At 47.9% G+C, this 26,921-nt stretch overlaps 1 protein-coding gene across 6 annotated transcripts; it reads right to left on the bottom strand.

Annotated features, from left to right (window-relative positions):
• Positions 1–1,818: 1,818 nt before the first annotated feature.
• Positions 1,819–25,072, bottom strand: Pex5 (peroxisomal biogenesis factor 5). 6 transcript variants are annotated; one of them, XM_045139743.1, is made up of 16 exons: positions 24,968–25,072; positions 23,486–23,646; positions 22,965–23,000; positions 22,646–22,778; positions 22,307–22,438; positions 14,674–14,779; positions 14,164–14,254; positions 13,668–13,778; positions 13,319–13,414; positions 12,833–12,952; positions 5,478–5,621; positions 5,249–5,319; positions 4,640–4,852; positions 3,829–3,994; positions 3,403–3,560; positions 1,819–3,248 (listed from the first exon to the last, which is right to left on the bottom strand). In XM_045139743.1, exons 1-16 carry the CDS (start codon positions 24,981–24,983, stop codon positions 3,047–3,049), a joined length of 1,956 nt encoding a protein of 651 aa, XP_044995678.1. In that variant the 5' UTR covers positions 24,984–25,072; the 3' UTR covers positions 1,819–3,046. The 6 variants fall into 6 exon arrangements, with proteins under 6 accessions (XP_044995678.1, XP_044995677.1, XP_044995680.1 ...); XM_045139742.1 differs by lacking the exon at positions 24,968–25,072 and adding an exon at positions 24,647–24,739; XM_045139745.1 differs by lacking the exon at positions 24,968–25,072 and adding an exon at positions 24,182–24,223.
• Positions 25,073–26,921: the final 1,849 nt, after the last annotated feature.

Raw genomic sequence — 26,921 nt, 5'->3', positions numbered from 1 at the left:
TTTCTGGGGTTTCATCTTGTTTAAAAGCAGGCATGCTTGTGACGACTCTGTGACAGGCTGATGCACACTGTTGATGCTGCTCCCCGGCTCCATGGTAGAGAAATCCTGGACATCTTAGCAGTGTTCTTCCTCCTTCTCTCCTTTTTTTGGGGGAAGTGTATGTGGGGCTTGTTTTATAGTCTTATTTTTTTTTTTCTGGTGTTTTTTTTTTTTTTGTAATTCATTAATCAGTGGACAGCCCTTAGGGGAGGAGGACAGGTTAATTCCACATTCCACTTCCTAGATCTAGGTTAGAAACTATGTTCCTCACCTGGTGCTCTTAGGAAGGAGTACAGTAAATACCTTGATTAAAAACATACTCCTTTTTGAAAGCTGCCTGTTCTCCACCCTTGAGGAGATCCAGTCTTTGAAGCTCATGTAGGTGGGTGGAAGCTGTCTCACCTCCTCTTTTCTAGGATGCAGTGTATGTGACTGTGACTCCCAAGGAGATTTGTTAGCCATTTGCTGATTGTGTGTGTGGGGGGGGAGGTAATTTCTAACTTCTTTCATTGATAAATGAAAAAAAAAAAGTATTGTACCTTTTGAAATATACCAAGTGGGTTGAGATCCTGATGAAGAAACAACGCGCCCCCACCATCAGTCATTTTCTTATATGCTTAGCATGGACTTGCAAGTGTACAGCGTTCTTAGAACCCAGCTGCAAGCCGGCCACATGCATTCCTGTGAAGGGCGGTACTGGAAGATGCCCGGCGTGGTGACTATCCTCTCTGACGCTATGAGAACACAGGCCTGCTTCACTAAGAAGCTATGGGCATGTGGGGAATGGGGGTACTTACCAATATGGGGACCAGTCAAGGGTATCCCCTTTTTTCTGTTATGACTATGTGGAACCCTTGAGCAACTGGCTGAAGCTCTCTACTTTAATAAAAATCATGGCAAAAGTCTTACGACTCTTCATAAGTGTTAATGGAGATCTTATCAGATTATTTTGTTTGCAGTTTCCAATTTTTTTTAGTGTTTAGGTAATCTCTACATTCCCCAAATCCTAATTCTTATAGATTCTTTAGTGTTGAACCAATGCTTTCTCATGTCGCATTTCTTTGTATATACATTCTTTTCAGATGTATTAAACAAAACCCTTCACAAGCCAAAAAAAGCCAAAAAACAACTCAGAATAAATATTCACCATAGTAAGGCTCTCGACTCTATTTCTGTAAGACGAGGTAGAGCCAGATGAAAATCTTTGATTCTATGCACTGAAAAAAACGATCAAAATCCTGTGCAACTCATAAACACAAAGCAATCTACAGCCAGGCACGGCTGTGCACACCTGTAATCCCAGCTACTTGGAAGGGCAATTTATTACTTACAAATCTGAGCAGCCCAGACACAGTACACAGTAAGTTCAAAGCCAGCCTAAACAACTTAGTAAGACCTCAAAATTTAAATAAATAAATAAAAGTTTAAAGGGCTAAGATGTAGTTCAAGGATAGAGTTCTTATTTACCATATACCTGCTTTGAACCACAGTACTAAGAAAACAAAAACTCTAAAGATTATGTCACACCACATTTTCCTTTGTAGTAGTGACACATGTGCCAAACTCGTGACTGTTAAACATCTTTCTTTCCTGCTCAAGCAGACACTCCATGAACACAGTTGGCTTTGTAGATATTAAGTGCTTAATAACACTGCTGAGGTGTGAGACAGGTAATCAGTATGCAGTTTGAATTTGGAAGACAGAAAAACTTCAAAGTCAGCCAGCCAAACAAAACCACCTCCCACTACCCCAACCACGCAGCCTGCAGCAGAACTCATACTCATTTCAGTTCCATTTATTCTTCATACAAATATTTTACACTTTTATTTTTAAATCATTTATACATATTCATACAAAGAAAAATAAATTTCAGGATGGAACCTTAGGACCATGGTAGTTTTTAAAAATCTGACTATTTGTTACTGAAGACAAGGCAAGAGGCTTAGCAGTCCTTTCTGGGGCTTTGTGTGTCCCCCACACGGAGGCGCGGGGACTCCAGATGCCCCCTCGGTTGTCACCTTGTAGAAGTAACGTGAGGGAGGGGCTTTCCAACGCCGTCCCCTAGAGACATTTCAAGAAGTGTAACAAAGGCTTATGGTAACACTGAATCCCTTCTTTGCTAGGAATTTGGCAAAAGTGCAATTCTGGAACCAACCTGCTGGAAGAGTCAACTCAGTTCCTACTCACAAGCCTCCAAGAGAAGGGACTGTTGCACTCACTGAAGCACATCCCAGCCTCCCACCAAAAGCCAGGACAGGTCCCACCGACAGCTCTGGGGTCATTGCACAGAGAAGCTTCCCTTGCACATGACGTCCATGCTGCAGCAAGGAGGTTGTCCCTGAGGACCCTAAGGTAACGACACAGGCATCTACTGCTCCAGCGTCCACCACAGAAAATCAAGCTCTCCCAGGAGGACAGAACTAGAATCGCCTCTCCTCATCTCAACTCTACAGAGTCACATCACTGTTGCAGTCAAACAGACTGACTCCTAACACATTCGTCCCAAAGGCATCAGCACAGATGCTCTGGAGAACCTCTGACACAAAACTGCCCAAGGAAGCTGGAATACCACCAAGTCCTAGTAAGAATGGGACAAGGAAGAGATATTATAAATGTGGCAGACCCTATCAAATGGCAGCTGATGACAACAGTTCCCCCCATATTGTTGGATCCTACCCAAAAAGCAGCACCAAGAAAGGGCATGATGGGCAGAGAGATCTGTAGCCGGGTGTACAACCCTTGAATTACCAAAGGCCACACGGTGCTCACTCCCTGCAATTACGCAGGGTCTAGAACAGGCTGCCCACCCCACGTTGGCCGCACGCTGCTCATTCCCTGCAATTACGCAGGGTCTAGAACAGAGTGCCACCCCACGCTGAGGGAGGTCCCGAGAGGCAGCACCGCTTGTGGTCATCAGCCCACCCCCTTGGTAGGCCCATTGGGGGAGAGGGAGTCACATTCAGAGCGGGCCCTGCAGCGCACACTCACAGGGCAGACCATCCCACTGTCACTGGGGCAGGCCAAACATAGCTAGCAGGGCAGAGAGGTCCCGGGCATCAGCTGCCCCATAGGCATCACTCTGGCCCAACATAGACAATGCCAATCGCAAGGTGCTCCAGATGTTCTCTGACATGGCACCTCCCTCACCCCGAGGGCCCCGGCTCTTCCTCTGCATGTTCAGGGCCTCCAGAAAGTGTTCCACGGCCTCTCTGTAGGGAAGAGGAGGAATGTTTTGGTAAGCAGAGCAACAGAAGAGGCAGGAGAGCTGATATGGGTGGGAAGGAGGCAAATGACAGGATCAGAGCATTAGGAGCCAAAGGCAGGGAGGAAGGGTTCACGCCTCACATCGCAACAAACACTCACCGGTGAGCCCCGAGGTTGATGCAGCTGATGCCCAGGTTATAGCGAGAGCGGATGTAGCCAGGCTGCAGCTCAAGGGCCCTGCGGTACGCAGCCACCGCCTCTTCGCTCTGGTTCCCGTTGGCCAAGGTGGCTCCCAGCTTATTCCACAGCAAATAGTCCTGGGACAGGGAAGCGGCAGGGCTGAGAACATGACCTGCATTCACACCGACCTCGGCCTCCATCAGCCTACTCTAGTCCCCTCAGCAGTCCCCCGTGCAGCTCCCCTGTGTGAGCTCCCCTGTCCAGGTGCCCCTCTGCTCCCCCGCTTCTGTGCCCCCAGCCCTGTGGAGATGTCAGTCCTTGGACACTGGAATGAAGTCTCCCATTCACAAATGATTTTTCAACAGACAAGTCAAGTTTCATTCCCATTCCTTCTCTGAGGCTCACATTGGGACGAACGCTGAGGGCCGCTGTAAAACAGTCCACAGCCTTGTCATATTCCCCGCTCAGGTTGAAGAGGACTCCCAAACCGCACTGAACATCAGGGTCAATGGATGTAGGGTCCAGACGCACAGCTTCCAGGAAGAGCTCTTTCACTTCAAGAAACAGGGAGCTACATAAGGAGAAAAAAAAAACACAGTAGTAGGTAGATGGATATATCTGTATTCCTATCCTCCAAATCAAGTGTGTAAAAGTCACACTTTGCCCCAAGGTCTATCAACACGCAGTCATCTCCTTTGCCCAAATCCCAACCTAGAACCTATTGTTCTGCTTCACCCAGCACGGCGCTGCGCAAACCCCACGGTGGTCCTGGATAACCCACCTGTGGTGCAAAACGCCCCTCACAGATTCCTGTATTTGAAATCTTAATCCCCAAGTGGCGACACTGTTTGGGAAGGCTGTGGGGCCTCTGGTAGGCCCAGCCTTGCTGGAGGAAGTGCATCACCGGAAGCAAGCCGGGATCGGGTCCAGCTCTGGCCACACTCCGCTGCCCCACCACCACGCAGCTCACGAGCTGGGCGGGGCCTCGGCCATGCTTTCCCACCACGAAGACACTCCCCTTGGAACAACGCTGCAGACAAACCCGCCCCTTCCATAAGCTGCTTGCAGTCAGTTCTGTGCAAGCAAGAAGGCAACAGCTACAGCACTCTACTCCTCCGCCCTTGGGTCTCAACCCATCCAAGCTTCTCAAATCAAGATCATGCTTGTGCTGGCGCTCAGGTTACCCTTCCTCACGGCAGGAACCCTCCATACTCACTCAGACAGCAGGGATCCCAGGACCCGTTTGCTGGGGCCCAGTCCTGCCCCGCCAGCCCCTCCTTCACCGGGTGACACCAGGTGGGCATAAGCCGGTGAGCAGCGCAGCCAGTCTCTCAACGCTTCACAGGCCTGCCGCTGCAGGGACTCGTTGGTAAAGCTCACAGCCAGAGCCATCAGTGCCGTCCGGTTATCCGGTTTTAGCTCCAGACACCTACAGGGATGATGAGCATATGGACTCTTCAACTAAGGGACCTGTGCCAAGCTCTGAAACACAGTCGTGGTGGCCTCGCCTCTCCTGTCCCCTCAAATCAACACAGAGAATCCTCTGACTGAGAATTAATGATAAACGTTCCAGTCTGAGAAGGGAAAGTTTTAAGAACAGCCAAGGGACCAACCAAGATCTCACAAAAGAAATCAAAGCTGATGAAGGATTAAGAATCAGATCTCCCCACTCACAACTCATTAGTGAGCTGTGTGCCTTGGAAAAACCTCACCATTTCGTCATGAGAGGACACATGCACTAGTGGCCGGACAGGATCTAGTGGGAGGCTTCCACCGAAAGCCTGTTTAAAAGCCCACAAACCCACCCTCTCCTCAGCATACTCACCTCCGCAGAGCACTGATGGCCAAGAGCTCTTGCTCGTTCTCGGCCTGGGTAGTGCCCAGGTACTGCCAAGCCTAAGGGGAAGTGACAGGTTGCATAACTGCCTTTCCACCCTTTCAAACTCCTCGGGCCGCCCCAACCCACTAGGTCACTCTCAACCAAGAGAGGAGATCACAGCCCATCTGCGCCCGTCCCCGAACTGGAGGAGGCAGTACAGCGATGCTCCACCCACCTCCATGTGCTCGGGGGTCTGCTGCACCGCTGCCTCAAAGAGCAGCACGGCATTTGGCAGGTCCCCCTCCTGAAGTCGCCGCAGCCCTTCTTCAAAAGGCTGAGGGTGGTCACGCAGGGGATTCTCCTCCTCGAACTGGTACCCCTGTTAAGAAAGGGGGAGAGCAGAGAATGCCCAAGAGGAAGTCAGAGCAATCGGAGCAGGAGGGCGGGGAGGACAACAGCCAGGCGGAGGCGGGGAAAGTGGAGGTTTCCACAGAGGTGTCTGCACGCTAGAAAGAGCACCTATGACTGAATACGATCAGCTGCGTCAGACTCATGCTGCCACCTCCTACTTACAGAGACTGAAAGGTGAGCAGAGTCTACAAATCAGCTCGTCACGGCAGCAGGATAACTTCAGAAAGTCTTTACAAGCCTGCAGCTCCACATCTCACTCCTCACCACTGGACAGAACACATTTCTCAACAGCACTCACTTGTTACAGTGAAGAGATAAACTCCCTTCATTACTTGAGCAGTGTGGTCCCTACTGTCACTCTGCAATATACATGCAAGATACATAAGACATAGACGATGTAAGAGAAGTGCAGTGATCACTCAGAGGCCCTACTTTCAAATGCAAGTCTCACCTAGCTCACAAGGCTGCTTTTTAAACTAAGTGGGTAACAGCTGAAATGTTTAATTTATTCCCCAATTCCATTCATAAGTAAGACTATTCATTTGTGCCTAAATTATAACTGAAACCTGGGTCCAAACATGAATGGCTGCGCTGCTTACAAGTTCTGTCCAGTTCATCTCATGGTAAGGAAGGAGATGATAAGGTAAGATGGAAGTCCTAGTGAACCACACGATTTCAGACAAGCAAATAAAAATAGTCCGTTTTGGGAAGTCATGGTGGTTTGAATGTGTCCCCCTGGACTCAGGTGCTTGTTGTAAGCTTGTAACTTGCATCTCTAGCCACATGGCTGGAAGTGTACTGGAGGCAGATCCTGGGGCCCAGCCCAAAGGTGTGTCTGGGAAGATCTGAATTCTAGCCTAAACATAAGTGGAGAGGTTTGGGCTCCGCCTGGGCACCTGCTGGCTACAATTTCGGGGTTTGCTAACTGGCAGTGGTTTCTCTCTCTCTGCTTGAATATATGAATGGGAGCAGCTTTTTCCACCACTCACAGAACTTCCCTGGCTCTGTAAGTTTGAAATAAATCCTGTTCCTCCCATAAACTGTGTCTGTTTGGGAGTTCATCCTAGCACTGTGGAACTGTCTACAGCAGAGGTAAACAGCTATCACCACAAAATAAAAAAATAAAAACACCAGCCAGAGGCTTTGTGAACACAGTTTAAAACATAGTATCAATACAGACAAATTAGAATCCAACTGTATACGATAAAGATACCCTTGTGTGTGATTACTGTGAAACAAGAATTAGAAACATTTAAATATTTCCAGAAAAGTCATCAGTGGCTATAATTTTTCACAAACTAAAGTTGTAAAAAGATTAGGGACGAATGTAGAACAGGGAATAATTTGCTGGACAGTGATACAACATGGTCTCAGACAGTTTCTTTTCTTTTCTTTTTTTTTTTTGTTTTTCGAGGTAGGGTCTCACTCTGGTCTGGGCTGACCTGGAATTAACTCTGTCATCTCAGGGTGGCCGTGAACTCATGGCGATCCTCCTACCTCTGCCTCCCGAGTGCTGGGATTAAAGGCGTGCGCCACCACGCCCGGCTCAGACAGTTTCTAACTGAGTGACTTCACAGGGCAAACTCTGACTGAAGAAGTGGGGAGTTGAAAATGTAATGGTTAGCCAGGCGTGGTGGCACACACCTTTAATCCCATCACTGGGAAGGCAGAGGTAGGAGGATCACTGTGATTTCGAGGACACCCTGCGACTACAAAGTGAATTCCAGGTAGCGTGGACTAGAGTGAGACCTTACCTTGAAAAAACAAACAAAAAAATGTAATGGTTATCAACTTCACCTTTTGTTTGTTTTGTTTTTTAAGGTAAGATCTCACTCTAGCCCAGGCTGACCTGGATTTCACTATGTAGTCTCAGGGTGGCCTCGAACTCACATCCTCCTACCTCAGGACTTCACCTTTTTATTAGGGAGAGCACACCTTGAAGTAGTAGGTGGCTAATTAAAGATCTTAAAGAGAGCCCATCTGAGGATTGTTTACAAAGGCTAATCCTCAGAGGAGTTTAGCTGACGAGAGAGTACTGAGCTTACCTTACCTGGGGCAAGAGCAGAGAGGAGTGAGAGTGGCTGATCCCATGTATGGAAGAGGCCAAGAGCATGTTTATGTGTCAGCTTTTTAAACAGAACAGGGCAGCACAGAATATATGAAACTATCATATGAGAGTAATAAAATGCATCTACTGTTCAGAATTAGCACTGTGCCAGCAGCGATGCAGGTGCAAAGTGAGTAAAAATTTCAACCTTGAATCCCAACAGAACATCACATTTACAATGGGAATTCAAGTGAAATACATTATAAAAGATGAGCTTGATGTAAAGGTACACAGAGCATGTTCATGGTAAAACAGTTATAATCTTGAGACATTTTTGGACAGTATAAAAATTCAGAATACAGAAAATGAACATGGTCCAGAGATATGAAAGTTTTCTTTATAAAAAACCAAACAATAAATATGTCAGGCCTTGTGGATCTGTTCCAAATACTCAACTCCACGGCAACAATGCAAAGGCAGCTGTTCAAGCCTTATTCATGGACATTAAAATTTGCACTTTGATTTTTATGTGTTACAAACTATTTATGTTGATCTTGTTCAGTTATTTAAAATTGTTAAAAAATCATCTCAGCTACTGTACCATGTAAAAACAAACGGCGGGTAGATTTATTCTACAGGCCATAGGTTTGCTAATTCCCACCTGACTCTCAAAAGTCAATGAAATAGACCTTTTACACCCAACCTCAGCTACTATCATCATCAATCTGCACTGCACTTTAAGCTCTCCTATGGGAAACAGAGACTGTTACCAGCTATAGTGCAATTGCCTAATGAATTCTGCCTCTCAAAGCTACCGAGAGCACCAAATGGAAGTACTCACTAAAGCCTTACCAAAGCGTCTAAAATAGTGTTCGCTAGTAGGTAAAAGCTCACTGCCATCGATACTTCCTGATGTACAAAGCCCATGCACGCGGCAGTCGCAGCAATGAGCGCCCTTCGCGCGCTTCCAGCGGACAATGCAGAGTCGACGTCGCCATCATCTTCCAGCCGCAGCGTTCTCTGCATTTCCCAGGTATGCTACCTATCCGTGAGGGTTTAGTAACTGCTCATCAAATAGGAGCTGATCAAAATTAAAATGTTTTCCCAGTCAAAAAAGAATCCTCTCAAGGGTCCCTTCACGGCCGAACAGGCTTGGGCATGCCACTCTGTGTCCTTCTGGTCCAAAGTCTTACAGTCACACTGAAGAAAGAGGACCATTTCTAGAGTTTCTGCCATCTCAGAACTTCACTTTTTGGTAACAGTATGCAGTATCTTTTTAAATAATAGGTGTAAATAACCTTAAAAATGTAATGGTTAGCCAGGCGTGGTGGTACACGCCTTTAATCCCATTACTGGGAAGGCAGAGGTAGGAGTATCACCGTGATTTCAAGGACACCCTGCGACTACAAAGTGAATTCCAGGTAGCGTGGACTAGAGTGAGACCTTACCTTGAAAAAACAAACAAAAAAATGTAGTGGTTATCAATTTCTCAAAAAAGCACAGAGACCCATGAGTTTGACAATTAAAAGTCCTATCCCCATTTTTTAAAAATGCTTTAAACAGCAAGAAAGAAAAGGGGAAGTAGGGAGAAAATGAATGAAAATATGTGCACCCCAGGGCTTAATGTCACTGAAAATGAACAGCAGATGCATGTGCCACCTTGTGCATCTGGCTTTATGTGGGTCCTGGAGAACTGCACCTGGGCTGTCAGGCTTTTCCAAGCAAGTGCCTTTAACCACTGAGTCCTCTCCACACCCATTTTAAAAGTATTATTGACATACAATTCAGTGTAAGTTACATTTGAGACAGAATTTAGTTTTCACCACTAGTGAAAAATCAAGTACAGCCCTTTTAAATGTTTTATGCATTTGTACGCTGGCATGTGTGCATGAGTTCATGCGCACACATACGGAAGCCCCGGGCCTCCTGACGGCAGGTGTGTATGAGTTCATGTGCACACATACGGAAGCCCCGGGCCTCCTGGCGGCAGATGCTTGTGCCACTTTTGCATCCAGCTTGCATAGGTGGTTTGGTAACTGGACCCAGAATGGGAAGGAAGCGTTATAAGTAAGCATCTTTAACCACTGAACCATCTTCCAAGCCCCAATACAGCATTTTTTTGTGGAATATTAATGGTAGTGTTTCTAATCCCAATATTAATGATATTAAATCTAGTTCAGGAATCTAAAAACCTAACTATAAGTTTGTGTTTGTACTAAAACACAGTCTCGCTATTATACAGACCCGGCTAGCCTCAAACTCACAATCTTCCTACCTCAGACTCCTGAGTGCTAAGATTACTGTTATTCCTTATTTACATTTTTAAGATTTAATTGTATTCTACCCAGCATGTCATAAAGATGAGAGTGATAAACACAAAGTTAAGCTTTTAATTTTAAAAAGTGGGCTGGAGATATGGCTCAGTGGTTAAGGCACTTGCCTGTAAAGCCCAAGGACCCAGGTTCAATTCCCCAGTACCCGCAACAAGCCAAATGCACAAGGTGCTGCATGCGTCTGGAGTTCATCTGCAGTGACTAGAGGCCCTGGCATAGCCATTCTCTATGTGGCCCCCTCTCTGTATCTATCTATCTACCTCTCTCCCTCAAATAAATAATTTTTTAAATGGTAACGCTGGGGGCTGGAGAGAGAGCTTAGCAGTTAAAGTACTTGCCTGTGAAGCCTTAGAACTCCTATTCAAATCCTCCAGATCCCATGTGACACAAGCATGCAATGCCGCACATGCCCACAAGGGGGCAGCTGCATCTGGTGCACCCATTCTCCCTATGCCCCTCTCTCTTTCTCAAAAACATAGTAAAATTTTTTTAAAAATTAAAAAAGATATTCTGCCAAGCATGTCATAAATATGAGAATATAGGAGTAAAAAATACTTAGAGGACATGTTGCTCTTATTAAATTAGTATTTATATCTACCTTTATCAAAAGCACGGGCATTTTCATCTAAAATGTCTAACTTGCCAATTATAAATTAATGGGACCTATGTGACTTATCAAATTGTTTAATACTAAAGAAGTGTCATCTAGAAATAAGCTTTTCTTTCTTCCCTTATCATACTTGGAAGAACACAAAACGGCAAAACCCAAGCTTTCTCTTATATCACACGGGATGCTTCTATGTCCAGAGATATATTATATAGATTATGATTATCCGACTTCAATTTTCCTTGTTCTAACTTCACGTTGGCTCCCAAGCTCTAATCTCTTAAAGTTACCTCTAGCTTCATCCTCCCACCTCTTGCAGCTCCCTTACATCAAGACATCCACACCTTCTTTGCATCTCAGGGTCTGCTTCCAGCCAGAACCCTTTCCCGACCACATCTGACCTGGGAAGAGGAATGGCACAGTTCCTATTCTGCCTTTTCAAGCCAAGCAACTCCTTCCTTTCCCGCGGGCTCCGACAGCAGCTGCGTCATTAGACACGCCTCCAAGCACCCTAGACCCCATGGCAGGTGTGCTCTTCACAGTGCGACTCCTCTCTCACACCACAAGCGAGGTTCAAACGGCTGTGCTGGGTGGCCCAGTGGTTATGGTGCTTGCCTGTGAAGCCTAAGGACCCAGGTTTGGGTCCCCAGTACCTGGGTAAAGCCAGATGCACAAGGGGGCGCAAGTGTCTGTAGTTCTTTTGCAGTAGCTAGAGACCCTGGCACACCCATTCTCTCTTCCCACCCAATAAATATTTTTTAAAAATTCAATCATCATTCATCACTTCCTGGGGAATGTTCCCAATACTGAAGTTATTTGGTCTAATCCTTTGATTTAATTTGGTTCTACAAGAAGAAAGTAGAGGGCTAGAAAGATGGCTCAGCAATTAAAGGCGCTTGCCTGCAAAGTCTCACAGCACAGGCTTGATTCCCCCATATCCATGTAAAGCCAGATGCACAAGATGGCACATTCTAGTCCTGGATTTAACCCCTAGTACCCTATAAAGAAAAAAAAAAGAAAGAAAGAAAGAAAAAGAAAAAAGAACCTAAATTGAACTCACGAGCTAAAAAAAATAAAGCAGCTGTGATTACAGTGTGGAGGCAGAGGATGACCATCCACTGCAGCTTCTTATCAAGGAATGAGCAGCTGAATCGTACTGTCCCACATGAACCCCAAAGCAGAGCTACTCCATCTGTGGTTCTGTTGTTCTGTTTGGCATCTACTGCATGTGTGGTGTGCATGCATGTGTGCATGTGTGTGTGCAGAGGCAAGAGGTAGGCATCAGTTGTCTCCCTCTTTTGTGCTCCATTTTTATTTGTTGAGACAGGGTCTCTTGCTGAGCCTGGAGCTCACCAATTCAGCTCAGCTAGCTGGCATGGGAGACACAAGGATCCTGCATCTCTGTCTGCTCGGCCCTGGGATTGCAGGTGTGCTAGGCTCGGCTGTTAGGATTCAAACCCACATCTTCACGTCTACACACCAAACGCTTTAACCACAGGGCCAACTCCCCAGTTATTCTGTGTTCCTCACTACCTACCATGTGTAACTCTCCTTCATGGGCACTGTCATTTTAGTGTCATTATTTGACAAAAAATACTCTTTATCAGGTGTGGTGGTACACACCTTTAATCCCAGTACTCAGGAGGGTAGGGTAGGAGCTGAGTTCAAAGCTAGTCTGGGATACAAAGTAAGTTCCAGGTCAACCTGGGCAAGAGTGAAACCCTACTTCCGGGGGGGGGGGGAGTACTCGTATTAACGTTTTCATCTCAGGAATAAAATATACCTTCAAGGAATGTTGAAGAGTAACAGCAAAGGCATCATTCACACTTCTCATGAAAAGGAGCTCATAAAAAATCCCTGCTTCAGGCTGGAGAGATGGCTTAGCGGTTAAGCGCTTGCCCGTGAAGCCTAAGGACCCCGGTTCAAGGCTCGGTTCCCCAGGTCCCACGTTAGCCAGATGCACAAGGGGGCGCACGCATCTGGAGTTCGTTTGCAGAGGCTGGAAGCCCTGGCGTGCCCATTCTCTCTCTCCCTCTATCTGTCTTTCTCTCTGTGTCTGTCGCTCTCAAATAAATAAATTTAAAAAAAAAAATTTTTTTTTTAAAAATCCCTGCTTCAGTATATACACTCTTCAAATTCAGGATTAAGTCATTAGAGAAGGTAATTTTGGAACCTGGAAAACTAGCTCCTACCTTATCGTATGAAGCAGATGTGAGGTCATCATAGTCGGAAAGCCAGGGGTGGGCCTCAGCATCCCGTTTTGCCATCTCCTCCAACTCTGCCTGCAGCTTGTCCCAGAAATCGACATCAGACTGTAAGGAAGGGAAGGCGGGTGGAGCAAAGGATGCTTCATGACCACCCCTCCCTCTCCAGCTCCACTGGGGTGCATTCCCCGGGGCGGCAGGAACTACTCTCTAGTGTGTTCAGAAGTCATCAGAAGGGCTTTTGTAAAGCGCTCATCCCAGGGTCCTACTCCCTAGGTTCTGAGGCAATAATCTGGAATAATGTCCAAGAATCTGAATTTCTTACCACCCTCCCACCCCACACCTTTGTAATTCTGACAAGAGGATCCAGGCACATTATGAACACCCAGCTCTTCATCTCTGAAATTACTATGCCCACTCTCCCCGTGGCAGTGCTTGCTCTTGGGGTGCCAACCCCCACACCAGCTCTCTCACCTCTATAGCTGACTTTGCTCGCTCAAATTCCATATCGAGTGCAGACGTGTTGCTCACTGGTCTTGTGAACTGGTCAACCCAGGCATCTGATGTGTTCTGTGACAAAGCAAGTCAGTCAGTACCACCTCCACCAACTTCATTCCCACTAACACTGACTGAGCCCACTCGACAAGATGACCTACATGCACTGAGAAGACTCAGAATGACTCCCCCCCTCAGGTCCTGGACGCCGTGAAGACAAGCTAACGGTAAAGCCCCTTCCCCACCTGGAGCCGCTGAGCACTGAACCCGAAGCCTGGGCACCGCCAGCTTAGCTCTGACGTGGGGCTGGGAAGTTACAGTGTCCTACCTGCTGCTGTATAAACTCAGCTGCCCACTGTTCTGCCTGAGCTCGGCCGGACCCTGCAACGGACTCCAGGGACACCTGCCCCTCTCCAATCTGCCGCACGAATTTCAGGAACTGGGCACAGAGACACACAGGGGCGCCAGGGACAGGACTTCCAGGCGTGCTCTCTTAACCACACCTGAGGACCCTGACTCACCCTCCCCTGAGCATCCCTAGCTCTGGTCAGGACAGGCTAAAGGCCCCGAAAAAAGCAGAGGCCAAACACAAAAAGATTTCTATCCTCTTAAAAGTTCAGAAGGTACCAGAAAAGAGAAATGGTTAGTTGGCAGGGAACTGCGGGAAATAATGGGAGGAGGAGGATTCCAAGCAGGTCTCCGTTCTTCAGAGGAAGAAGAGACCTAACATCTCAGGCTGTCCTTCGCAAAGCAGAGGAAGGGAAGCAAGGCTTTGAGCCTCTCAATCCCAGCTCTGCTGAGCAGAGACAGACGACAGGACTCACCTCAGAGTTAGCCAACTTGGGGTCATCCACCTTCGCCACAAAGTCAGTGGCCGTGCGCTGCAGGTCCTCCTCGGGGTGGTACTCCTCGTGCCTGGGGACGGGGCGGGAAAGCTGACTTCAGAGCACAGCAGCCTCCACCGGCCCGCGCCAGTCCCCAGCGCCAGCACACCGGCTACGCTCCGGGGGCGGGGCAGAGACGCCACCCCACTCTCAGGGCTACGCAGCACTCCAGCTGCGATGCAGGAAGGGTGAACAGGAATGGGAAGGACTAACTATGTCTTTCCACTTCTCCTTCCCCTGACACAGTCCTGAAGGCGCAGGGGAAGAGACAGGCAGTTAGGATTCTTGCTATTACTGAAATATCAATTTATGGGGATAATACAGGTGGACAGTACCGTAGAAGGTACAGTAGAAAAAGGAGCCTGCAAGCTGACAGGAATATGGATAGAGGAAGGTCCAAAGGAATCCATGTACTCTTTATGACACCCAGGAAGACGACGCTGGACTCACCAGCGATCAGCGGTGGTTGTTCCCTCTGGCTCTCCCAGCCACAGCTTCTCCTCAGACTGTTCCAGATACTCCTCAGCCCAGCGGGCAGGGGACACAGACAAGGGGTCTGCAAGGAGCAGTTGGGGAACTCACTCAGGCTGCAGCATGGGATCAGGGAAAGTCATAGGTACCCAACAGACTCGGTTAACAAGCCACAGCCAACCAACCCTGTGCCCTGCTCTGAGACCCTGGCCACAGGAAACACTGCCAAATTCAGAACGGCCTCTCCACTGGCTAAGCCACTCCAAGCAGCCTGCAGTGCAAGTCTATGGAGAGTTGGGAACAAAAGACCAGATAAGGAGGAAAGGGTAAGAGCACAACCCGACCAACCACAGTGATGCATGTCTGACTTCAACTCCGAAGCACAAGTGACAGCTGAAGGCCGACCCCATCTACGCTCACGGAAGCAGCCCTAATTCACCCAGTAGGACACACACATACTGAAGGCAGGGAGAGGGTCAGCTGGGGAAAGGGGGTGGGTAAGGGGGAGGATTAAAAATAAGAGAGGGTAATGGTGGGAATATGATCAAAATACATGAAACTTTCAAAAGTAATTTAAAAAAAAAAAAGGACTGGGGAGGTGACTCAGCAGGTTAAGGCACTTGCTTGCAAAGCCTGACACCCAGGTTCGATTCCCCAGTGCCCATGTAGAGGCAGATGCACAACGTGGCTCATGGATCTCGAGCTTGTTTGCAGCAGCAGGAGCCCCTGGTATTCTCATGCTCGTTCATGCTGACCCACTGTCATCTCTCCTTCTTTCTCCCTCCCTTTCTCTCCTGAAAATTTTTTGTTGTTTATTACTTTATTGGTATATATTGATAGTACAAAGTTAAGGGGCTTCACTACAACATTTCCATACATATACATGCATTTTGATCATATTCACACTATGACGTGCTTTTTCCTCCTTTCCTCTTTCTCTTCCACATCCTTCCAAACAGGTTCTTAAAGTTCACAGCCCTCAGGAAGAAGCAGCAGGCACCAGGGTTTCCTCACAGGAACTGCAGGGTGTCCTTACACACTCCGTCACACACTCCCTACAGGGGTCCTACTGGGTTTAACAATGGAGAAGCAGGGCTGGAGAGATGGCTTGGTGATTAAGGCGTTTGCCTGCAAAGCCTAACGACCCAGATTCAATTCCCCAGGAGCCATGTGAGCCAGAGGCACAAGGGGCTGTTGTGTCTGGATTTTGATTGCAGTGGCTGGAGGGCCTGAGGCATCCATATTCTCTCTACCTGCCTTTCTCTCAAGTAAATAAATAAAATATTCTAATAAAAAACAACAGGAAAGGCAGCATACAAACCACAAAGTCCCACCTCTGCCAGACCTGAGCACAGTCCAGCGCGCATCCACACACGGGACCTTCACAACCAGCACCTGGTGACGTGGCAGACACTCGCAGCCCTCACGGGCTCCCTTGGGCCCCACCCCGGAAGCCTGGGACTCACGATCCTCCACCTCAGCCTCTGAGGACCAGGAACAGGGGTGTGCACCCCCACACCCGCCTCTGTCACTTTTGATTCGTTCTGAGGGGGTCATGGTTTTTTGTAATGATAAAGTCATCTTTGAAGCTCTAGTGACAAAGGGCACTGTGTGACATCAAAACAAACATTATCAAGGCAATAAACTGAATAAAAGTGCTAAACTGTTTCTCAACCTGCAGGACTTTGTCCTATAACCTGAAGCAAGAAGCAGAGCAGAAGCACTCTAGGCGCCTCAGGAACAAGGAAGCAGAAAGGCCGAGCCCAGTGCTCTGACCTTCCGCTCTACAGCCACGCAGACACAGCGGCACTCACTGTCCCCACGCGAAGACCTCCCTGTCCCTTCAGCATGAACGCACATTCCACTTTACCTGAGAGTTTGCCTGAATAAGTTTAATAAAATGATCTCAAAGCCTGAGAAAATAGTCAAAAATCTGAATAACCAAAGGACGAAAGGCTACAGACTGCATACCTGATTATACAGGTAATGTACAATTAATACAAAAATTAGAATTGTCAATTGTTTTGGATCATATGCTTAATTTCAAGGACTCTGAACCTTTAGATTCTGCTCTCTAGTTCCTATGGGTAACACTTTTCTTCCCTTGCCCCAAGTTGATTGGTGACCAAAGGGCAGATACTGAAAAAGAAATGTTTAACACCAGAATGACTTTATAATGCCTTCCAGTAGCTTAGTCGCCATCTGTTGGAAAGGAACCAGCCCTTCACTCCTCCAGCTCTCTGCACTCCTGGACGCTTCACCAAAGCCAGAGTGCGTCTCAAACCACATGGAACAGCTGCCCTTCACTAGAGCTCTCCTGCGAAATGCTTCCTCATTGCAAGAAGCAAGAGAGAAACACAAAGACTGAGACTATACTTGGACATGAAGCACACAGGGAAAAAGCAAACACTGTGAAGTGAGAGAAGTCAACAGCCTCTGACTTAGGCCCTAGCAAGGGGTGGAGGAGTTGAGAGTCTGCCAGTATTTGACATTCATGACCTAGAATTCTCGGGCACTGAGAGCATGCTATAACAAATGAATCAAATAACCAAAAACAATTAGCTTCACAAACAAAATTCTTACAGAAAATCAGATCCATTGGCCCATGTCTGAAATCAGAGCACCAAGGCCAGAGGGGAGAGACTACTATAGGTCATGTGCAACAGGAGAATGGACAAGCCGGATATCAAGTTCATGACATTCATGCCATACAACTTACCACTGTGTATTCACGCACCTAAGCATGTCTATTACAGGTTCAAGGGACAAAAATTCAGAACTCCCTGCTCCTATCAATAAATGAACTATGGAAATGAATGGAGAGTCTAGACAGCCTAGAGCTACCCACATTCAGATCCCAGCGCAACCATTTATTCACTGTGCATTTCAGGTAAGTTACAAAAACCTCTAGGCTTTCATTTCCTTATCTATAAAGCAGAGATAGTAACAGGTAGCTCACGGGGGTTTCTGTAAAGACAAAGCACATGGTAGCAAGTATCAGCTACTGCCATTACTGTCTATCCATAGAAAATCTTACAAAGCAACAATTCCTTTATTCCATAGCCTCTTCCCCTCCAATCAGGGGAAATTTATCACCAACCATCTTCTGCTACTGTTCACAACTTGCCCTATGAAAGTACAGCTATCACTTCATCATCACCCTATGAATCTAATATGCCATGCCAACTGAGGCTGTCTGAAGTCGAGAGTGCTCAAAGACGTGCTTCATCTCCAGATATGAACAAGCACAAGACGCAGAAGCATGTGGCCAGAAAATGGGACGGCCAGCTCCATGGAGGACGAACATACGCGCTACACGTGAGGAAGCTGCACAGCTAGACACACACGGACACACACACACACGAGATTGGCAAGAACTAATAACTTCTGCGGACTATACCAAAGGCAATTCCCCGAATGTAATGCTAGAAATAAGTAAGTGTTAAGCAAAATACTGTAAATGGGGAAACGGGTGACGGGTACAAAGAACTTTCCTTTACTTTTTTTGTTTGTTTGTTTTTTGCAAATTCCACTGAGACTGTAATCACTTCCACATTTAAAAATAGCAAAATAGCAACTGAAACAAAAAGGTTAAGGCGCTTGCCTGCAAAGTCTAATGACCCAGGTTCGATTCCCCAGTACCCACATAAAGCCAGATGCACAAAGTGGCACATGCATCTGGAGTTCATTTGCATCAGCTAGAGGCCCTGGCATGCTCATTCATTCTCTCATATTCTTTCCCTATCGCTCGCTCTCTCTCATTGCAAATAAATAAAAAGGTGATATGCAAGCTCTTTAAGCTCTCTTTTAAATGATTCTAGAATCTTAAAAATGAGGACTTTAGCTGAGCATGGTGACGCATGCCTTTAATCCCAGCACTTGGGAGGCACAGGTAGGAAGATCACTGAGAGTTTGAGGCCAGTCTGAAACACATAGTGAATTCCAGGTCAGCCTGGACTAGAGTAAGACCCTATCTAACAAAAAAAAAAAAAAAAAAAAAAAAAGGCCAGGCGTGGTGGTGCACACCTTTAATCCCAACATTTGGGAGGCAGAGGTAGGGGGACTGCCATGAGTTCAAGGCCACCCTGAGAATACATAGTGAATTTCAGGTCAGCCTGGACTAGAGTGAGACCCTACCTCGAAAAACAAAAAAAAAGAATTTATAATAAGAATCCACAGGCATTGTGGTACATGCCTATAATCTTAGCACTTGGGATGGTGAGGCAAGGCTGTGAGTTTGAGGCCAGCTACAAAGTAAAACCTTGTAAACAGGGGGCTGGAGAGATGGCTTAGCAGTTAAGATACTTGCCTGGGATACCTAGGGACTCAGGTTCAATTCCCCAGTACCTTGTAAGCCAGCTGCACAAGATGACATATGAATCCAGTTTGTTTGCAGTGACTGGAGGCCCTGGCATGCCCATTCTCTACATATATCTGTCATTATCTCTCTCTCCCTGTCTCTCGCTAATAAATAAATTAAATACCTTTAATCCCAGCACTCTGGAGGAAGAGATAGGAGGATCACCGAGAGGTTGAGGCTACCTTGAGACTACAGAGTGATTTCCAGATCAACCCAGGCTAGAGTGAGACTCTACCCCCCAAAATAAAAAGATAAATAAATATATAAATTAAATAAATTTTTTTAAAAAGCCAAAGCACCCAGGTTCCAGTGCCCACGTAAAGTCAGATGCACAAGGTGGCACATGCATCTGGAGTTCCTTTGCCTTGGCTGGAGGACCTGTTGTGCCTATTCTCTCTTTTCTATCTGCCTCTCTTTCTCTCTCCCTCTCTTAAATAAATGTTTAAAAATAGAGAAAGGCATTTTTAATTGAGAGCAACAGACAGAGGGAGAAAGAGGCAGAGAGAGACAGATAGAGAGAGAATGGGTGCGCCAGGGCCTCCAGCTGCTACAAACGAACTCCAGATGTGTGCGCCACCTTGTGCATCTGGCTAACATGGGTCCTGGGGAATCGAGCCTCCAACCGGGGTCCTTAGGCTTCACAGGCAAGCGCTTAACTGCTAAGCCATCTCTCCAGCCCATGAAAGGCATTTTTAAATGAATTACTAGAAAATGAGTTTCCATTAGCTTTTTCTCCTAAATCTCCACGCACCCAACCATTACCAAAGGGCCAGCATTGAACAGCAATGCACCGCAGCAACAGGACAAGTTTAACACCAACTCCAGACAGCTTGCCTTCCAGGTCCCAGGGTCCCCACCTTCATGCACAGGCGCAGTTCCAAATACTGCAAAGAGGAGCTCTCCAAGAGTTTAAAGGGGAGAGGGCGCCAATGTGCTTCTAAAGCCTATTCCAAACTGTGAATTATGGGAGACTTCACTGGTATGAGCAACTTATAACAAAATCTCAACCTTCTCAACACTGACAGCAGAAATGATGCTTTTGGTTTTGTTCTTTGGCATTACTGAAAATGACTGGGTCTGCACACTATAGTGGAAGTCTCTCTAAGAGTTAATACTTAAGTCTGTGCTTTGTGTGAAAATTTGAACATTTCTGTCCAGCAGAGGGTCTTGGCTACAGATTAGATTTTGACTTGAGGAAATTCCACCAGAAAGATTTCCAATTATACAGTAGTAATTTTCAGAAGTATGGAGACGAGGAACAAACAGGCATGAATTTAAATATATCTGCTACTGGATGATTTTAGACAAAGTTTTTAACCTTTCCAAATCTTAGTTTCCTAGTCTACAAAATGTTACTTTGGGGGGGGGGGGTTGTTTTTTCGAGGTAGGGTCTCATTCTAGCTCAAGCTGACCTAGAGTTCATGATAATCCTACTTCTGCCTCCCAAGTGCTGGGATAAAAGGCATGCACCACCACACCTGGATCCAAAATGTTACTTCAATATTTTATAATTATAGGGGCTGTGGTATACTTAGCATGCATGATCCCCTAGGTTTTGTCCCCAACACCAAAAAAATAACAACAGTAGTAATAAGGTAAAAAATTCTAACCTTGTGTCATGTGAAGAGCAAATGAGTTCAGTATGAATTGTATGTCCACTAATGTCAATTCAGCTGGACTGACAGATGCCTGCATTAATCAAACACCTCACCAGGCTCATCTGTCAGAATGTTTCCAGTGAGTATTAGCAATGGGCAGAAGAACCACCCTGCATGTGGACTGTGCCACTGGAGACACAGAAAGAATCCGGGGTGGGGGGGAAGCCAGGTGGCACAGGCTTCCTCCTGCCCTCCTCCTGCCTGCCCTAACATGAGTATCCTCTGGCACATGCTCCCACGAATGGGTTTTGCTTCAACACAGGCCCAGAATCAAGAGTGAAGCTTCTGGGGCTGGAGAGACGGCTTAGAGGTTAGGGTGCATGCCTGTGAAGCCTAAGAACCCAGGTTCAATTCTCCAGGTCCCACATAAGCCTGATGCACATGGTGGCACATGCATCTGGAATTCATTTACAGTGGCCAGAGGCCCTGGTACTCCCATTCTCTCTCTCTCCCTCTCTCTGTCTCTAAAAAATAAATAAAAATAAAATTCTAAAAAAAAAAAAAAAAAAAAAAAAAAGAGTGAAGCTTCTGAAACTGAACCAAAATGTATTCCATCCTCCTTTAAAAGGCTGGGTGTGGTGGTGCACACCTTTAATCCCAGCACTCAGGAGGCAGAGGTAGGAGGATCTCCATGAGTTCAAGGCCACCCTGAGACTATACAGCAAGTTTCAGGTCAGCCTGGACTAGCATGAGGCCCTACCTCGAAAAACCAAAAGAAAAAGAAAAAAGAAAAAAAGTTCTATCAAATATTGTCACAGTTGTGAAAATAACATGTTTGTGTTAGTCAACACTAACAGTATGGGAAAGGGAGAAATTTCTGATCAAAAAGACCAATGGTGTGGGCACATGCCTTTAATCCCAGCACTGGGGAGGCAGAGGTAGGAGGCCACCCTGAGACTACATAGTTAATTCCAGGTCAGCCAGAGTGAGACCCTACCTCGAAGAAACAAAAAAAAAAAGACCAATGGCTTATGCTAAGAGTAGACTGCAGTGGTTAGGTCCTACAGTTGTACTGCTGTGTGTGAAGGAAGCTCTATCTTTAAGATAATAAAAATGGTGTGAGGCCTGCAGAGATGGCTTAGCAGTTAAGGAGACCCAGATTCCATTCCCCTGTACCACCATAAGCCAGATGCACAATGTGACACATGGGTCTGGAGTTCGTTTGCAGTGGCTGGAGGCCCTGGTGCACCCATTCAATGCCAGAATCCCAGGTACTACTGTGACTATTTCTCTCTTCCTGAGCTAGCCATCCAATCTGAAGCTCCTCTCCACTGCATTACAACAATAAAGTTCCAAATAATAAAGAAGCTAATCTACCCTCCTTATCTTGGTCTCTGTCTCTGTGTGTCTGTCTGTCTCCCTCTTGCTCTGTGCAAAATCTCTTATTCACTTCAAATCTAGTCCTCAGCTTAATATAATTCAACCCATTATTGTCACTAACAGTAGTTAGATCTGGTGCTCTACAAGAATGAGTCAAGAGACCAGAAAAGTCTCAGCAGCCAAAATCACCTCACACCCTGAGAGGACCAGGAAAAAAGTATAGAACCTTAAATCCCGTGAGAACTGTCAGATATTTTCCCAAGACAAACTTCACCTGTAACTTCAGCGATGAGTTCTTGAGACCAGTCAGTCTCATTATAATCCTGAGTTACATCCACAGCATCTCCAGCTGCAAGGAACTCCTCCGCCCAGTTTTCAGACAAAGCCAGATCTGCCACACCAGGGGCTTAAAAAGAGAGAAAGAAAACTAAGAGAGAAGCAAATATATACCTTTCATTCCTTCAAAATCACTCCTGAGGACACATGGAAACACCATTTCATTTGTTTCCTCTCCATTTCATTCTCCTAATACCAGTGGGTTCCAAATATGGGGCCTAAAGGCCTGTGTGCACAGAAAGCAGTGGCCTCATGTCTCAGCAGACCCCAGACATACCTCTCTGGGGAGCCTGGCGAAAGCTGGACTGTTCAATCTCCTGCATCTCTGCCAGAAGGTCGTCCATCTTAAAAGTCTGAGGAGCGCGGGAAACAAGGTGTGCATTCTGGTCCTGTAGGAATTCAGCCACCAACTGTCACAGAGAGATGGTAAAGTGAACCACTGGCATCAAATACAAAAATAAAAAAGAATTAGAAAAATACTAGCAGGAAAACCTCATTTGGTTAAGAGCCCAAATTCCAGTATGAGTACATTAAGTTGAAAGGTTTAAAAAAAAGTTGAACAACAGAGAACAGTACAGAAAAGACAGTATATTTACCTCATCCTCAGAGCCTACTCCCAAAGGCTTGGAGACCTAAGACAGAAGAGAAAAGGAGGTAATGTTACTAGGGTGACAACAGCCACAGGCAGAGAGGCTACAGTCCAGTCCAGTTCTACTTGCGCCACTTATATGGCTTTAGGCAAGTCACTAAACCTTAAGTCCTTCATCTATAAAATGGTTGCCCTCCCCTATATACAGGTGCACAGTACTGGGGACCGGAGAGATGACTTAGCGGTTAAGGTGATTGTGAAGCCTAAGCACCCAGGTTCGATTCCCCAGATCCATAAGCCGGCTGAACAAGGTGGCACATGCACCTGGAGTTCGTTTGCAGTGGCTAGAGACCCTGGTGTGCCCATTCTCTCTCAGTCTCCCTCGCTCTCATTAGTAAATAAAAACTTTTAAAAGGATGCACAGTACTTAGCACAGTGGTAAGTGGTACTGCGACTCCGTGTAGCGCACCAGCGAAGACGTTACCACCGGACCCTCCATCGTAGCCCTTCCCCTGGGCTTGCGCTCACCGTCTCGGAGGCTGGAGCCACGGGAGGCCAGGGGCCAGGTCTCAGTCCCTCCTGCCGCAGGGCCTTGTCCTGGGTGAAGTGGCCCGCCAGCTTCATGAGTGGGTTGGCACCCCCACATTCGCCCTCCACCAGCTCCCGCATTGCCATGGTGACCACCAGCTCTGAAGCAGAGAGGATGGGAAATGAGGTCCCTGGAGCCAACTTCTCCCAATGCACTGCTCAGCCCCGGCCGGGATGAGCGCACATCGGTCCCACGCGGGAGGGCTGCAGGCCGCCGGCCTCCTCCAGCCAGCGCCGGCGCCCGCGGCCCCTCCACCGGGAGTCCCGGGGGAGCCGTCCCCCCCCGCCAGACCCGCTTTCGCCGGAGCCCACCACCCCTACCCTCAAGGGCACGGCAGGCCCCGCCGCCCCCGCCCAGGGGCCCGGCCCCCAGGGGAACAGGACAGTGGCTTCCTGCACGGGACTCGACCGGGACTCCCGCTGGACGGGGAGGAGAGTGGGGACGCCGCGGGACCGCGACCCCGAGCCGCAGCCCTCCGCCCCGCGAGCACGGGGGGCGGGGCCGGCCCCCTCCGCCGGCCCCCTCCCAAGCCCCGACCACCCCATCCCGACGCCCCGCCCTCCGGACCCGAGAGACGACCGCAGCGGCGGGGGCAGCCGGGCCGCGTCCTCGCGCCCCCTCGGGCCAGCGCTCACCGCCGCGCGCCGCGTCGCCCGAGCCGCCGGGGCACCTGGGGCGGGCTGCGGAGGGACAGGGGCGGGGGCGGGGCCCGGACTTAAAGGGGCCGCAGCGGCCGCGCGCCGCCGGGAGCCAACGGAAGCCGGCTGGAGGGGCGGGGCCTTAAACCTGCGGCCGCGCGGGGGGCGGAGCCCGGAGTCTTAAAGGGATAGAGAGCCGAGCCGTAAAGGGGAAGTCCTGGCGCGTCGGCCGAGGCAGCCCTGCCGAGAGACCCTGGAACGCCAGGATTGGATTAAGCGCAAAGCGCAAAGAAGAATGGAGCTGAGAGAGGCTTCTCGGGCTTGGGGGAAAGCCAAGGATGCAGAGTCCTGGCTCGTCCCTGGGGCTCCCTGTGACCCAGGGGAATCCTCGCTCGCCCTGAGCCTGGTCCCTCTGACCGACATCCCCAAACCCAGGCAAGAGACAGGCCCGACCCGGGAGACCTGGGGCGACGGGTGCCATGCCTTTGCCCCTTCAAGGCAGCGTCACCGTCGGCGTGGAGAAAGAGGCCTGCCCCTAATTCCTCTCCGCTCTCTGCGTAATGGGGAAATGGCGCAGTATGATGACAAAATCCCGGAAACTAACATAAGGTCCGACGCATCCCAAGACCTCAAGCCGGGGTGAACAGAGATGATGTAGTGAGTCTCTCCACCCTCCTCCCTCCAGCCTCTGCACTGGTCAAGGTCATGATGGTCTTATTACTGTCGCTTAGGTGGAGAAAACATGAGGCAAGAAATGCTTTGGTCACAGAACGTGAGCCTCACCCACAAGCTGCACCATCTGCCCGAGAAATGGCTTGGGCGTCAAGCCTGAAAGTCACCGGGAAGCAAACGCTGACGTCTGTCCTGGGTCCAAGACCAAGGGGCTCCCTGGTGTCTTCGGGAAGGACAGGAGGGGTTGAGAGTTGCTGGTCGGTGGCTGGGACGGGAAGGTGCCGTTGCGGGAAAGGTTGCAGGAGAGGGGGCCAGTGTGCAGCAGGCGGCGCCCTGGGGCAGGCAGACTTGGTTTTTCGGGGCCCGAGGATTCAAAGGTGGATGTCGGTGAAGCACAAAATTTTCATCCCTCTGGGGATCTGAGTAGTTGGACAGGGCCAAAGACTGGATGCTTCTGCCTTCTTACTTTTTTTGCTCTTTTGAAGACCCTAACTCCATGTTCTTGGAGACCACAGACGCCAGCCCCTGTATGCTCACTGTTCCCAGGCTGAACTGAGGGCCAGGGTGACGGACCCCTGAAGTTGAAAAGCACAGAAAAGTCTGCACTTGCTAGATATCAAAGATGATCTCTTGCCTAGTGCCGCAAACCTATTTTTCCACAAACATGCAGGATCCCTCGTGGGAGAGAGGTCTTTCATAGGATTTAAACATTGTGGTTGGTCAAGTTCAGCCCCCAGAAATTGGTGCCAGAGCTATCCTCTTCTTGAAACAGCCCCTAGCCCAAATCCTCTGGTTGACCTGGGCCAGAAGACAGCCCACCACCCTAAGGCTATAAATACCTTTGCAAGGGAGGACTGACTCTCTCTGATCACTTGGGAATTTCCAGATGTGGGGGAGTTTTTCCCTTGGCTGGGTCTCCCCACCCAGGACAAGCAGGGAGGGGCTCAGCCTAGGCCCCAACCAGGAGGGTCCCCCAGCCCTTACTTTCCTCATGAGTTCTTTATCTCCTCCAGCTCCCCACGTGGTAGGAGCTTCTTGAAATTTCTTTTTTCTCTTTTCTTTCCATGCTTTTTTTCTCAGGCCCTCCACGTGGGATCTCTAGCCATGGTGGGTGCCTTTCCTTGGCTCTGCTTCCCTCAGTAAATATAACTTAATAATTATCCTTCTCAGTTTTCTTTTTTATACAATTCTTTGACTAAAATTAGAAACAATCCTAGGGTTTGGGGCCCACGGACTTTCCTGGACCCTTAGCACCCTGTTACAGAGCCACACCAAGGACCTACTTTATACTAGAGGATTGCTGGAGAAAGCGATGCATAACTGAAAATGCAAGGTGTGGCCGAGTTTCAGAGCAGAAAGGCAGCCAGAGAGTGCCTCCCAATATCACTCAAAACACACTACACACATAACCTGCTCTGCTAGTGATTTAGCAATCACCTAGCAATAATTCACCATGTGGAAAGCTTTGAGGAGAAAGGTAATAATAATAACTCACAGTTATGGGATGCTTGTTAAAATCCAGGTGTTACACTAAAGTCATGAGGATTAGACTGTCAATCATTAAGTAGATAACACTAGCCCTGCTTTACAAATGAGACTTGCCCCAAATCAAACATCTAGGAAATCAAATTCGGTGAAGCCTAACTCTAGATACCAACCCATTATACAAAACTGCTGCCCAGTCTAGAGAACTCCTGCTTATAAAGCCTAGAGAGCTTTGACCTCTGAGCCAAAGAATTCTTCCCAGAACTTGGTCCAAGGGTGCTTGGCAAAGATTAATCAAATTACTTGGGTGCTTAATATTTAGCTTATTGAATAAATTTGAAATCCTAGATTTTGCTAATCCAAGCTCAACTTTAAATACTCTATCCATAAAATCACTTTTTTATAGAATAAATATCAAATTGAACAGATGAAATTCCTACAGTTTTCAGGCACATGTAACACTTAGCGTATCCTAAGCATTGTTTTAAACACTTTCAAATGTTGACTTACAAAATCCTTATAAAAACAAGGCTGTCTGAAGACATCACAGAATCCGCCCTGAGATGGCATCAGAGGAGGC

Source organism: Jaculus jaculus, chromosome 23, assembly GCF_020740685.1.
Source record: "Jaculus jaculus isolate mJacJac1 chromosome 23, mJacJac1.mat.Y.cur, whole genome shotgun sequence".
NCBI classification, from domain to species: domain Eukaryota; kingdom Metazoa; phylum Chordata; class Mammalia; order Rodentia; family Dipodidae; genus Jaculus; species Jaculus jaculus.
Note: the sequence above shows the minus strand (reverse complement) of the source record. Positions and strands in the feature narration are given on the sequence as shown.

Bases quoted from the DNA above. Each gene is read 5' to 3' on its own strand.
- Pex5 (XM_045139742.1), bottom strand. The intron at 12,953-13,318 runs GTGAGAGAGCTG...CCTTCCTTACAG, and splicing joins GAGCAAAGTCAGCTATAGAG to TCTGATGTCGATTTCTGGGA. The intron at 5,622-12,832 runs GTAGGAGCTAGT...CTTTCTTAACAG, and splicing joins CATCTGCTTCATACGATAAG to GGGTACCAGTTCGAGGAGGA.